The following is a 15000-nucleotide window of genomic DNA, read 5'->3' on the forward strand; positions in this document are numbered from 1 at the left end:
CAATGTCTTCCTAGAGTGGTTGAAATGACTGTGTTGAATAGATGGTTGAGGTTTTTGGGGTTTTTCTCCCATTCTTTTGTTTCTTTCAGGTCTTGTAGTCGGTACGCACTGCACACATATACACATATACATATGCACGCGCGCAGGCGCGCGCGCGCGTACACACACACACGTTTGAACTGGAACTAGAAACAATAACCAAACTGCACTTTCTTCTTATGTATGCTTTCTGTTTATTTCCCCCTTCTGTTCATTTTCCATGAATGTTGGCAATATTGACTGAGACGAATCAAAATCAAGGAAGAGAGGGAAAAAAATCTTATCATACACACCTATCTATCACTCGTTTAATACATGCATATTGCTGCATAGAATTTCTAGGGGCAAGAGTGAAATGCAGAAAGAATAAGCAAAACAAAACAAAAAACAACAACAAAAAAGGACAGCAATAATGATTTCAACGTGCAATAAGGCGTGGATGTTTATTCTATGACGTTTATTGCATACATTACATGCAAATATCAGTGGAGAAAAAATACGTGTATACAGGTGCCAATATGTTTGTGTGCTTGTCTATAAGTTCATATGCTTGTAACAATGTGTGTATGTATGTATGTATGTATTTGTATTTCTTTTTACCACAACAGATCTCTCTGTGTGAAATTCGGGCTGCTCTCCCCAGGGAGAACGCGTCGCTACACTACAGCGCCACCCATTAAAAAAAAAAAAAAATCCCGCGTGCACTTTTATTTGTTTTTCCTATCGAAGTGGATTTTTCTACAGGATTTTGCCAAGAACAACCCTTTTGTTGCCGTGGGTTCTTTTACGTGCGCTAAGTGCATGCTGCACACAGGACCTCGGTTTATCGTCTCAACCGAATTAGATGTATGCATGCATGTATGTGGATATTTATGTATCTGTATGGATACCAACTGATTTATTTAGTATTAGGAAATAGTGTTGTTTAACCTTTTTGTTTTTTTTCGTTCTGGTCGTATGTCACTGTTTCTGTTTTTGATGTTGAAAATGAAATAAAAAAATGTTCATCAGAAGAAAAAAAGAAAACAAAACAAAAAACAACAACAACAACAAACAAACGAACAGAACAAAACAAAACAAACAAAAAACTGAAAAAGAAGAAAAACAACAACAACGACAACAAAACAAACAAAAAAAAAAACACCCCAAAAAACACAACAGAACATGATCATGTGGATGGCATTAAGGGAATAGCGAATAATCATGAATGATAATATAAAAAAAGGTAAACAGGATTTCCGTCCGTACACATCATTACTTTTCAGTATGAGTCATCGTGACTTCCATAGACAGAAACACAACTGATTTCCAATATTTGTCAAAACTAAATAAATCATACTTGGCATACATTTCACACACAACGCTCCACTCTGCATCCATTTTCAACAATAATGCTATGCCAGTACGTCTATTTCAATGACACAACTGAACGTGAAACACTCGAAACACACGGTTTCACCTGCACCTTTCTGAACAGGGAAGTGATTTTTCAACTAGACATTAATTCAAATGACGAAAACAACAATATACACTCCGATGATATAATTACATCAATGTAAGTTATATCCACAAACGAGAAATGGTGTGTTCAGTATGACATTAGTTATTAAGAGATCGTTGAAAAATCGTAGAGCATAAAGAAAATCAGCCGAACATAAGTAGAGTTACTGATTCGATTTTGAATGTCCTTGACCATGTACACGATATAATTGTGGAGGAAAACAAATGCAGGTAAACAACGAATCTTTCTTCGATAAATAAATCACAAAGATTTTTTTTTCCTGTGAAAACAAGGAAGAAGAAGGAGAACTGTTAACTTTAGGAGAAAGAATTCGTTTCAAAGGTCTTAAGCTTATGATCATGTGATACGTACGTCACACACACACACACACACACACACACACACACACACACACACACACACACACACAAGCACACGCACACACAAAAGCACACGCACACACACAAACACACGCACTCACACAAAGGAAAAAGACAGAAAGAAGAAACCTGCTGTCCCCACTGCAAAATGCAAAATGAAAATCAAGCGAACAGATCAAAAATACAAATAGGTAAGCAATGTAAACTCATCATGAATTTGTTGTATGTTTCTGTTTGTGTGTCCGATTTTTACAACGGGTGATGCAGTACGCACGCACGCACACACGCACACACGCACTCATGCACGCATACACACATACACGCACACACACACACACACGCGCACTTACGAACACACACACATGCATGTGTGTGGCGCACAAATTCTGATACAGACACATATGCACGACGCCTGTAAACACAAATAATGTCTTTAGTTATTAAAAAACAGAAAAATAAAAAAAGAAAAGATGCCATACCTCACACAGCTAACATTCATAAAGATATATCTATTGGTAATTCGATGATCGTTCTGGAATATATGGCTGATCATTGTTTATCAAAACATTAACTGATGCTGATCCAGCTTGAGTTTGTTGGAAAATGAACGCACTAACATGCTAAATCGGCCAAAAGTGCTAATGTCTTCACCGTTGGAAAATAAAGATTCATTCATTCGTTAATTTAAGCACACACACACTCTCTCTCTCTCTCTCTCTCTCTCTCTCTCTCTCCTGCTCGCACGGATCGTTAATTGATAGTGATAATGATTATTATATAACTCACAGTATGCAGACAGAGACACAAACACTGATACAGAGACAGACAGACAGACAGACAGACACACACACACACACACACACACACACACACACACACACACACACACACGTTAATCCCAACTCATGTGAATTATGACCCAAGTAAGGCAGTAGGTATACTAAGGCCATGAATGATATGGAGTAAACAGATAACGTGTTGAATGGGTAGTGTTGCAAAACAAAGAAAGAAAAAAAAGTGTATATATAAGCAAGCATGAACCAATGGTAATATTTTAGGAAGAAAAAAAACCATAAAAAAAACCTTTAAATTCCTCTGTAAACGAGCACGATGAAATGAATAAGTATATAATCACAGACTATGCATAGCTCCCCCGAAAAGAAATAGCTTCCAGGATAAGCATTCCATCTACAGCAACATCTCCTGCTAAAAATTATATATCCTCTTGAAAAAAAAAAAAGCAAAAAAATCCCAAAAACAAACAAACAAAAAGACCCAGAGAGAGAGAGAAACAGAGACAGACACTGACAGAGATGTATCTATCTATGTATTTGTGTATTTATTTATTCATTTGAGCTATTATGTGTGTTTTTTTAAAATAATATTTTTGTATATGTATATCTTTTTCTTTCTCTTTTTTTTTTTTTTTTACACATGATCGTACTCTCTCTGTCTCCGTCTCTCTCTCTCTCTCTCTCTCTCTCTCTCACACGAAACGCACACCAAAAAACCATACACACACACACACACACACACACACACACACACACACACACGCATACATACACACTGAACCGATTCTGTGCTGCACAGAACGTGAGTCGCCTGACTCTCAAGTGACTTTGTGAGAGGCCGTGAAGGTTGTTGTGAAATCTTTGCTCTATCTCTGAATACTACCCAGGAGATTCCCGACGACTATGCTACAAGGCATCAATCAATCTCTGCATCATCTCTTGCTTCCCCTTTCCTTTCTCTACAGTCTCAGGACTTCCGACACTTGTACGTATAGTCCCCAACCTTCCTCACACATGAGGACCAGGGATTTCCACGTTGAAAATAAAAGGAATACTCTTGACAGATAAAAAAAACACCAAAACATGTATGAGTGGCACTGCTTTTTGGCTAGCGCTCTCTCCGAGAAAAGCACCCCGGCTTTCACCCAGAGAAAAAAAACAACAGAAGTAACATATTTCATTTTATTAGTTCGATTTAACTGCATTCATTTATTTTAGTCTTGTGCTTATCACGTAAGTAGTTTCAATGATGTTTCGTAGACTTTCATCAATGATCTTTCCACCTCCCCATCCCTCTCGTTGAAGTATTCCCCCCCCCCCTATAAATTTCCTTTCTCTCGGAGTTTGTGACGATGATATATGTCACATATATTTCCCTTTCATCTTGTCTCTGAAGGAATTGCTATCTCTTTGGCTGCAAAGAGTTCCCTCTCTGTTTGAGACAGACTAACCATTCCATCTCCAATTCCACAGCCTTATATATACTGAAGCGAGAATTGGAGAAGCAGAGGCAATGGTTCAGACGAAGGGGTGAGAAAATCAAGACAGTGTTACCACAAGTCTTTTGTCGACTGTCCTGAGGCAGTGCCTGGCAGCATGAACAAGCAGAGACACCATGACAATGACAATGACAATGGCAATGACAAATGTTTTGATGTCCATTCAGCAGTACAACAACGTCCTCCATACACGGGGTGGGGGGGAGCATGCAGATATACATACATACATATATCTATCTATCTATCTAAACACACACACACACACACACACACACACACACACACACATATATATATATATATATATATATGTGTGTGTGTGTGTGTGTGTGTGTGTGTGCATACATATACACACACACACACATACACGCACACACACATACACACACACACATATATATATATATATATATATATATATATATATATAGAGAGAGAGAGAGAGAGAGAGAGAGAGAGAGGGGGCACAGGGACATATGCACACAATCCTTGTGTTCTTGATTGAGAGAGAGAGAGAGAGACAGACAGACAGACAAACAGAGACAGAGAGATGGAGACAGAGACAGAGATAGAGACAAGTGAATGAACGGTTTCAAGCCTACTACACTTAAGTTTATATGCTGAGAATATGAACTTGAAATGTATTTAATCTTTGCCATGAAAAGTAATATCCTTCAGACCAGACTTTATGATTCTCATTGGATACAGTGTATCATAACTGCGGTCTGTATGTCAACCCATAATTAGTAGTATAACTGAGACCTACTGAAATATGAATGTTCAGATTATGTATAATATTTTAATTATATTCTTCGCCCCCTACACCATTATTATTATTTTTTTTTGCATTTGCATTCCACCCCTTTCACCCCATGTTTTCATTATATGAAAGTTTTCTCAAAATGTATCCCAAACAAGGCATATAACTGTGATCGCTAACCTTATCATACCTTAGAATTGAATAAGATTGATTAGATTATAGGCTCAATGCGTGTGCGCTTGTATAAAAATGATTCGTTATAATTATGTTTAGATTATACTTATATGTGACAATGATTATGATCATGATAACCATTAGCATTATCACCAATCTTTCCAATCTTCATTGATAGCAGTATTGTACTTTCACAAAAAAAAAAAAAAAAATTCCTAATAAGCGAAAAAACAAACAACCCCCCAAAACAACAGCAACAACAAAAACCACATAATGTTCGTCTTCAGTCATCACTGCTCAAAACGGAGAAGAAAGTCAAGTTATCGAAATCCAAGTGCATGAGTGACGACGTGCTATATACAAACATTTCTCTGCCATAGTTGTGAAAAAAACCACCCCAAAAAACTTGAGGTCTACGAGTCCTCCATGTTATAATCATAATATATTCTCAGCCATCATCAACAGCAAACAGGGTACGATAGTTCTGAAAGACAGGTGATCAACACTGAACGCACGCGCATATGGACATGCACATGCATACACATACACACACACCTGCGCACACACATACACACATGCGTGCACACACACACACACACACACACACACACACTCGCGCGCAACGTCTGGTATAACTTGAAAGAACAAGATGCTAAACTGAAACACGAACAAACACACACACATCCACCACCACCACCCACACAACCCTCCTCCCTCCCTCTCCCCTTATGCAACAGTCATCACAACCTCACTGGCCACATAAACTGACACAAAACAAACAACAACAACAACAAAACTCCTGGCACCAAGATACCACCAAATCACTCAAAACAATAACAGAAACAACAACAAACAATCAAACAACAACAATAACAAAATAACAATAAGAACAAAATCACCATCAACAACAACAACAAAAGTTCAATCACCACAAAACCCCATCAATCACACAAAACAAACCAACAACATCACCATCACCAACAAACAAACAAAACAAACAAAACAAACACACACACACACACAACCCCCACCACCACCAACTAACAACAAACGAAAACTCCTACCAACCACGAACCCCGAAAACACCTCAGATATCGGAATACTGCAGATTATCCAACCCCCCGCCACCCCCACCTCCACGGTGGGGCGGGGTCTTCGTCGGACTGTCTCCTTCGAACGCCTCGTTCTCGTTGAAGCCGCTGTCCGACTTGACGTGGCCGTTAGCAAAGGGGGACCCACCTCGCATTCCGTTGTCGCTCCCCCTGCGGTAAGGCGGAGGAGGCTTGGAGGAGGATGAGGAGGACTGAGACTCCTTCCCCCCTCCCTCCTCCTCCTCCTCTCCTCGCTCCTCCTGACTGTCGCCGCGTTCGTACTCCTGCAGAACCATAGCCAGGTGGTTGATGTGCGTACCTGGGCCCTCGTCGTCGTCGTCGTCGTCGTAGAGTTCCAGGTACATCTCCTGCTCCTCCTCCTTCTTCTCCCTGGGGCTGTTGTTGCCGCCGTTGTTGTCCGAGCTTCCGGGGTCCGTGCCGTCACGGTCCCCAGGCCCCCCCACCACGGCGTTGTCGTCCAGCGAGTCGTTGTCGCTGCTGGGGGGGTACACAGGGTGTCACAGGAGAGTTAGGGATTTGTGTTGATGTTTTAGGGTTATCCTGCCTGTAAAACATTACTTGGTGCGCGCTAATTAACAAGCGGCTTGCAATGAAAATACTGAAAAGTAGTATGCCTTATACACGCCGAGTCTCCAGTTAACAACCCACCTCCTCTTCCATGGCTTGTAATTAAAATACTGAAAAATTGTATACCTTATACACGTCCTGTCTCTAGTAAACAATCCCCTCTTCCACCCAACCATTTAGGGTTAAAGAAAAACTGTGCAGAGGGTAAAATACATTATAGGCTACTCTGGATTAAAAAGAGAAGGAATTGTAATGAACTCATTTTTGACTCACTTGTGTAAACAAAGTGAGTCTATGTTTTAACCCAGTGTTCGGTTGTCTGTGTGTGTGTGTGTGTGTGTGTGTGTGTGTGTGTGTGTGTGTGTGTGTGTGTGTGTGTGTGTGTCTGTGTGTCTGTGTGTCCGTGGTAAACTTTAACATTGACATTTTCTCTGCAACTACTTTGTCAGTTGACACCAAATTTGGCATAAAAATAGGACAAATCCAGTTCTTTCCAGTCATCTTGTTTAAAACAATATTGCGCTTCTGGGATTGGCACAAAAAAATAAAGAATGAAGCCTAATTATATGCAAACTGCATTTACTGTTATATTTATATTTTTGTATTATCTAAACTTGACACTTTGACCTCTTATTCTGACACAACAACAAGAGGAGTCATTATCATCATTTTTTGTTCAAACAGGAACTTCTTTTGCTAAGCATGGAATTTTTATTTATTTGGCAAACGTTTTGGTGCAGATAGTAAAAAAGGGAAATTACTCTGTAATGCTAGTGGAGTTAATTTGCTTTAAACTGATCTTTCTCATCTTAAACATTAAATTTTGAAACAAGAGAGGCAAGGCCTTCAAGACTCACTTGTGATGCACTTTAAAAAAAAAATCCAAGCTTTTTATGTATTGAGTATAATTTCAAAATGTAATGTTTAAGATGAGAAAGATCAGTTTAAAGCACACTAAGTTCCCAGCAGAGTAATTTCCCTTGTTCTGCTATCTACACTAAAACGTTTGCAATAAATAAAACTTCCATGCTTAGCAAAAGAAGTTCCTGTTTGAACAAAAAATGATAATAATGACAGATCCTTTGTTGGGTCGAATATCAGATCAAAGTGCCAAGTTTAGAGAATACAAAAAATATAAATATAACAGTAAATTCATTATACTCAATACATAAAAACTTGGATTTTCTTTAAAGTGTATCACAAGTAAGTCTTGAAGGTCTTGCCTTTCTTGTTTTCTTTTTGTGGTCGTGATTCTTTACAAGGTGGTGTATACTTACATCTAAAGAACAGATCGCATGCACGAAGATGTCGATGTCGTTGAAAAACCAAGCGAGAGCATGACGTTACTCCATAAAGCGGTATCTTGTTTCAGTGGTCTTTTATTTTTTTCCCCTTTTTTTCTCTCATTCCCGGCCCAGCCAGTGCTATAATTATGGTGAAACTATTTATGGGAATGGGCTACCATAAACAGTACATCAACCAGTAAACGCCGACTCCCAACTTCTACGGGTGGAGTTTATGAAAAGCGGGGTTGGGCGCCTACGATGTAGGTTTCACAGTAATAGAAAATTTTAATCTGGCAGTGACATATTCTTCCCCGTGTTTCAGTGAACAACATGACTGTTATAAAGCATTTCACATTATTGCAGAGTACACGCGCGCGGCGCGCGCACACACACACAAATACAGAGATCTAAGACATACAGCAACCGGCACGGAAATGTTGGTCAGCAGAGCTCGATTTCTCACCAGATGCAAACTGACTTTGTGACACCAGAAGAAGAAGTTCAGTTCAGTTACTCAAGGAGGAGTCACCGCGTTCGGATAAATCCATATACGCTACGCCACATATCCTAAAGAGATGCCTGACCAGCAGCATAACCTGACGCGCTCAGTCAGGCCTTGAGGGAGAAGAAGAAGACACAGACTTCTGTGACGAGAAAGGAATACAATAACCCAATCCAATCCGATTCACATGATAAACCTGCGATCTTGCGTGTTGTTGTGTTCACCGTTGGCACACACACACACACACACACACACACACACACACACACGCACGCACACACTGACACACACCAACCCACCCACACATCTCTCCCAAAGCACGGCTGGCTGGCAGCAAGCATTTCCCCAAATAACAGATGACCTGTACGAAGCCCAGCCAAGAGAACCCACCCAGCAATACACTCTCGTCTAATATCACTTACAGTGAAAAGACGTTAAACAGAACAACGAACGAAGGAAGCATTCTCATTATTGTTGTCACTGCCCACACCGTCAACATGCCTCACCAGAAGCTGGTCGAGATGGAGCGTGTGGCAGTGTGTTTGTACTATGCGTTCTCCCTTATCACAGGTTTTCTGGTCAGATAAACTTTTGTGACCGGGGAGTCTCAGACTTAAGGGAATTGTCAGCGTGAGTGGCGTGTAGGTGAGTGGGGAGGGAGGGAGGGAGGGAGAGAGAGAGAGAGAGAGAGAGGGACAGAGAGAGAGAGAGAGAGAAAGAGAGGGACAGAGACAAAGAGAGAGACAGACAGGTAGATAGATAGACATATTGGTTTATAGATAGATAGATAGACAGACATATACATGGAGAGAGAAAAAGATACAGACATACAGAGAGAGACAGACAAAAAGACAGACAGACAGACAGACAGAGAGAGAGAGAGAGAGAGAGAGAGAGAAAGAGTGAGAGAGCAATAGAGAGAAAAACTGATTAGGCGAAACGGCAATGATGGTTAGGCAAAACAGGACAAAGAGTCAAACTCTCAAGAGTCCACTGCGGGTGGTAGTATAACACCATCAAAGAGTAGGCAAATCGGGAATAGGCGAATCGGACCTGATCCTGCTGGGCATGCTAGTCCTTCTCGTCGTGGGACGGACAGTGCACTGGTTTGACTGTGTGACAATGGAGGGCACTCCTGATATGTTATAGAGCGAAAGGTCCCAATACCTTTCATGGCCATCAGGATAGTGAATTCATATCCACTATATCTAGGGCTCGCCATAGGAAGGCGGGGCCCAACCCTCTCCTTACGCCGTTCGAAACTTTCCCAACCGAAGTTAGGTATACCCACCCATTCACGGGCGCAATAGCCGAGTGGTTTAAGCATTGGACTTTTAATCTGAGGGTCCGGGGTTCGAATCACAGTAACTGCGCCTGGTGGGTAAAGGAGGGAGATTTTCCCCCTTCGTGTGAAAACGCACACAGAAGATCAAATACGCACGTTAAAGATCCTGTAACCCATGTCAGTGTTCGGTGGGTTATAGAGGAGACACGAAAATACCCAACACGCATGAACCACGACAGAGTCATCGGCAAGTCGATGTTGGTCGTGTAACGGAAAGAAGAAGAAGGAGATTCACACCTGGGCTGAGTAATGAGGAAAATCGGAGTAAAGCGCCCTTCCTAAGGAAACTATTACAACACCGTGTCGAAACGGGGGCCTCGAACCCTGATCACTGGTGAACAACTGAATCAGACCATAACTCCAACGCTTAACCGACTCCACTCACGGCGTCTCATGACAACAGGCATTTAGTTCCTTGCTTGTTCAGCAAAAAAAAAAAAAAAAAAAAAGAAAAAAAGAAAAAAAGACCTCTCCCTTCTCCCTTGGGAAGGGTCGCGGGGAATGTTCGGGGGCTGGGGGTGGGGGGCGTGGGGGGTTGGGGGGGGGGGGGGCAGCTCCTTGTTGCCAGTTATCAATTCCTTGGTCATTGACCTTTGGCTACGGAAGGAAAGGGGGCGGGGGGCGGGGAGGAAAAGAGTGAACATTTCGCTTGCTGGTGGATGTCCAGGATCAATCAATGATCGTTCATATCAAGCTAGTGTCCTGGGGGCGGGTTGCACGAGCGAACTAAGCAGCGCTGAATTTTAGCTTTTCGTTAACTTAAGAATGTTCCCGACTTCACGATAAATTCCACATACTTAGGAGCATTCTTAGCCTTAATTAAGCAAACTTAGCGCTGCTAAGATCGCCTCATTCGTGCAACCCAGTCCTGGGGTGTGAAAAAAAACACAAAACAAAGAAAGGGTCGCCTGAGCCTGAGATGAAAGATGATGGAACAATCCGAATTTCACACACAGAAATCTGCTGTGAAAAAAAGAAGAAGAAATACAATACAATACAATACAATACAGTATCTAACGATGACAAAATCTTAGTTTCCATCACCTTCACTGTGTGGTTAACACAGTGTACTTACCTAACCCGATCGATGAAGACTGGTTTCACATCTTTGCCAAACAGCGGGTTCTCACTGAAAAAAAAACAAACGTAAAACAAAAGCATTGATTATCACCTGCTGTTTCATAAGTCTCACGTATCTAAATCTAAGTATCATCGGAGTGCGCGAGCATTTACATTCACACGACCACGCGCGCACGGTGAAAACGTACACAAACGCGCGCGCACACATTCATCAAATGTCTACATGTACCATAATCACACACACACACACACACACACACACACACACACACACAGAAAGAGAGAGAGAGACAGAGACAGAGACAGAGAGAGAGAGAGAGAGAACACGATAACTTGATGCTAACTTACGCCGCATAATATTTGTTGGTACCAGGAGGAACGTAGCTATTCGATTCATCCTTTGTCGACACTGCAACAGACCGCAGGAATGAAAATAAACGAATTCTGTTAAGTGTTCCGTCGCACACACTAGTGAATTTAGACAACTTTTAAAAGTGGTTCTTTAAAAAAAAAAAAAAAATTTTTTTTACACAAAAGTACAAAAAAACCAACAAAAGAAACATAAGAATGTACGTAAACACGAACATTGCATGTAAGTATCATATATACAAGTCTCATCCATTTACACAAGTCGACAATGTAGTGTATTCTCAAGAACGCACCACTTGCATGCTCACAACCCCTCCCCCCACACCCGCAACCTCCCCTCCCCACCTCCCCGCCCGACACGTGTTTCCTTCAAACATTTATGGACCCTCACTTCATTCAGTAGAATGTATACCTTCAATTTAAGTGTTGATTTTGAATGTTAACAACAAACAAGCAAATAAACAGAAAAGGTAGGTGACCACACACACACACACACACACACACACACACACACACACACACATACACATTCACTCCCCTCCCCCCCCGTCCCCCCTTTTATATCCATCCCCCTCCGTCCACATTGCACACGCTCGATACTTTTAAAAAAAAAAAAGCTTCCCTTTACCAAAAGCTGAAGTTGTAGCTGCCCTCAGTCGTCGTCGGTACCTGGAGAAAGAAAAAGAAAGCTTAAAACAAACACACATGTGTATACACACATGCACACACTAGTGAATTTAGACAACTTTTAAAAGTGGTTCTTAAAAACAAAAATTAATGATATTTTTTATACAAAAGTACAAAAAAAACCAACAAAAGAAACATAAGAATGTACGTAAATATCCCCCTCCATGTGTGTGTGTGTGTGTGTGTGTGTGTGTGTGTGTGTGTGTGTGCACTTTGTCACCGACACATTTCAGTTGTTTTTGCTTGTAATTGTTTACTGTGCCCTATATGGTTAATTTCTGTAGCCCTTTTCTCTCCGTACTGAGGCACGGCGATAGCGCTCTGGCCATCAGTATAAATACTTATCAACATCCTTTTTTTGTAGTTTTTCACGTCTACAACTACTACTACTACTACTACTACTACTACTGTCATTATTGCTGCTGTTGTTGTTGCTATGTTGTTGCTACTACTACTACCAATACTACTACTACTGCCTCTACTGTTTCGTATTCGTTTTCTCGTAATTCTACTACTACTACTAAAACCACTACTACTACTACTATAATTATTATTGCTGCTGCTTCTCATTCTTTTTCTCATAATTCTTCTTCTTCTACTACTACTACTACTACTATCACTACTGCTCCTACTACTACGACTACTACAACTACTACTACTATCATTATTATTGCTGTTGCTGCTGTTGCTACCACTACTACTACTACTACTCCCCCTACTGCTTCGAATTCATTTTCTCATAATTCTTCTACTACTACTGCTACCACCACCACTACTACTACTACTGCTTCATATTTTTTTTCTCTGAGTTCTTCTCATTATCAATATTTTATCATGATTATTATCATCAGCATAATCATCATCATCATCATCATGATCATCAACATCATCATCATGGTTACGGTGATGAATCGACTAACCGCCGGATGGATCTGATGAGGACAATGATGAGGACGATGAGGATGATGACCAGGATGACGGTGACGATGATGAAGGCTTTCAATAGGGCATCGTCATCTTCCTTCTTCTGAAGTTGCAGCACTTGCTGAAAAGAGTCAAAACACACAGAGACCTATTGGTTGGAGTGGCTGATATGGATAATTATTTCATAAGCGCCTATGCTCGGCTAGACACCAAGCTCTTGAGTGTTTTACAATCATAGGGTCATTTGCACAACTGGCTGCCTTAACAGAATCGTAAAAACTGCCACCAAGATTACCGGGGCCGATCTAACTTTTCTAGAAGACATTATAAGCGGCTACTCACAAAAGCAAAATCAATCAGCCAGGACGAATCATATCCAGCTTTTGGGATTTTCGAGATGCTCCCCTCTGGTCGACGGTACAGAAGTATAAGGACGAAAACCAATCGCTTCGCCAGTAACTTTTCCCCCAAAGCAGTCAATGCCCTGTCTCCCGAACAAATCCAGTGTGATAAATAGAACTGTGCAACCAACAACCATCTACCTGAAGATCTAGTCATCAGCCCCATCTACATGTAATATGTAGCTTCTGTTCAAACGTGTGTGTGTGTGTGTGTGTGTGTGTGTGTGTGTGTGTGTGTGTGTGTGTGTGTGAGAGAGAGAGAGAGAGAGTGTGTGTTTGTGTGTGTGCGTGTGCGCGCGCTCGTGTGTGTGTGTGCAGTGCGTGCATGTGTGAGTATGCACAAGTTTTTATATTGATATACACTTGTATGTATCCTAATTTCTACTGTATCTGTGTTTGCGTATGATTTTCAATTTATGTTCGTGTCTTGTTATGTACTATACCCCCCCCCCACTCCCATCCCCAATATTCCTTGTGACCCCGGTACACTTGGTAATAAAGACATATTCTATTCTATTCTATTTTGATTTAATCTCCACGCAATACAACAAAATGCGCTTTACACACTCCACATCAATTCGTGCACTAACACCACAGACAGACAGACAGACAGACAGACAGACAGACAGACACCTTGGGGTTGGTTTCCAATGCACTCATCAGAGTTGGTGTGTTTGGCAGACCTTGTGGTAACGAGTTCCATTTCATTTGGGGGTAGGGGTGGGCATGGGGAGGGCCAGTGAAACTAAACCTCGTTCCCCAAACTTGCTGTGTTCAATTCACAATTTGGAAGTTTGAAGAGCTTTTCACACACACACACACACACACACACACACACACACACACAAACCCCACAACAACAAAAAAACAAGAAACAGCAACAAAAATAAGGACGAAGAGAATGAGAAGAGTGGGAAGAGTGGAAAACGTGACCAGACAAGACATACAACGGAACTGATGAACGACCGAACAAATAAAACCAGGGGTCCAGATTAGGATGGGGGAGGGGTTATTTTTTTTCCACAACCAACCCGCGCAAGAAATGAAGTAAAATGGGTGCGGAGCTGTGGCTTCATATAAACGCGCCCGACTAGGAAACAAGAGTCTGTGGGTTCAAGACTCACATACACAGCGGGTTTAACAATTTTTTGACTCACTTGTGTAAACAAAGTGAGTCTATGTTTTAACCCGGTGTTCGGTTGTGTGTGTGTGTGTTTGTGTGTGTGTGTGTGTGTGTGTGTGTCCGTGTGTCTGTGTGTCCGTGGTAAACTTTAACATTGCCTTTTTCTCTGCAAATACTTTGTCAGTTGACACCAAATTTGGCATAAAAATAGGAAAAATTCAGTTCTTTCCAGTCATCTTGTTTAAAACAATATTGCACCTCTGGGATGGGCACAAAAAAATAAAAAAGAAGCCTAATTATATGCAAACTGCATTTACTGTTATATTTATATTTTTTTGTATTCTCAAAACTTGGCACTTTGACCTCTTATTCTGACACAACAACAAGAGGAGTCATTATTATTATTTTTTGTTCAAACAGGAACTTCTTTTGCTAAGCATGGAATTTTTTTAATTTA

At 41.1% G+C, this 15000-nt stretch overlaps 1 protein-coding gene across 9 annotated transcripts in view; it reads right to left on the reverse strand.

Moving 5' to 3' along the window:
• LOC143284829 (cadherin-23-like) overlaps nucleotides 1-15000 on the reverse strand; it is a 73796-nt gene that overhangs the window by 2766 nt on the left and 56030 nt on the right. For 5 of the 9 annotated variants that reach the window (XM_076591917.1, XM_076591927.1, XM_076591891.1 and 2 more), the window contains 7 exons: nucleotides 13016-13140; nucleotides 12037-12077; nucleotides 11388-11448; nucleotides 11035-11088; nucleotides 6558-6736; nucleotides 4269-4302; nucleotides 1-108 (listed from right to left, as the gene is read on the reverse strand). The exon at nucleotides 1-108 is cut by the window's left edge and continues 2766 nt beyond it. In XM_076591917.1, the coding sequence (XP_076448032.1) occupies nucleotides 1-108; nucleotides 4269-4302; nucleotides 6558-6736; nucleotides 11035-11088; nucleotides 11388-11448; nucleotides 12037-12077; nucleotides 13016-13140 (602 nt within the window). Of the gene's footprint in view, nucleotides 109-1921; nucleotides 4303-6145; nucleotides 6737-11034; nucleotides 11089-11387; nucleotides 11449-12036; nucleotides 12078-13015; nucleotides 13141-15000 lie in introns of those variants that run through there. The other 4 variants (XM_076591964.1, XM_076591957.1, XM_076591948.1 and 1 more) reach the window with 4 other exon arrangements.

Source organism: Babylonia areolata, chromosome 1 (genome assembly GCF_041734735.1).
Source record: "Babylonia areolata isolate BAREFJ2019XMU chromosome 1, ASM4173473v1, whole genome shotgun sequence".
Lineage (NCBI taxonomy): Eukaryota > Metazoa > Mollusca > Gastropoda > Neogastropoda > Buccinidae > Babylonia > Babylonia areolata.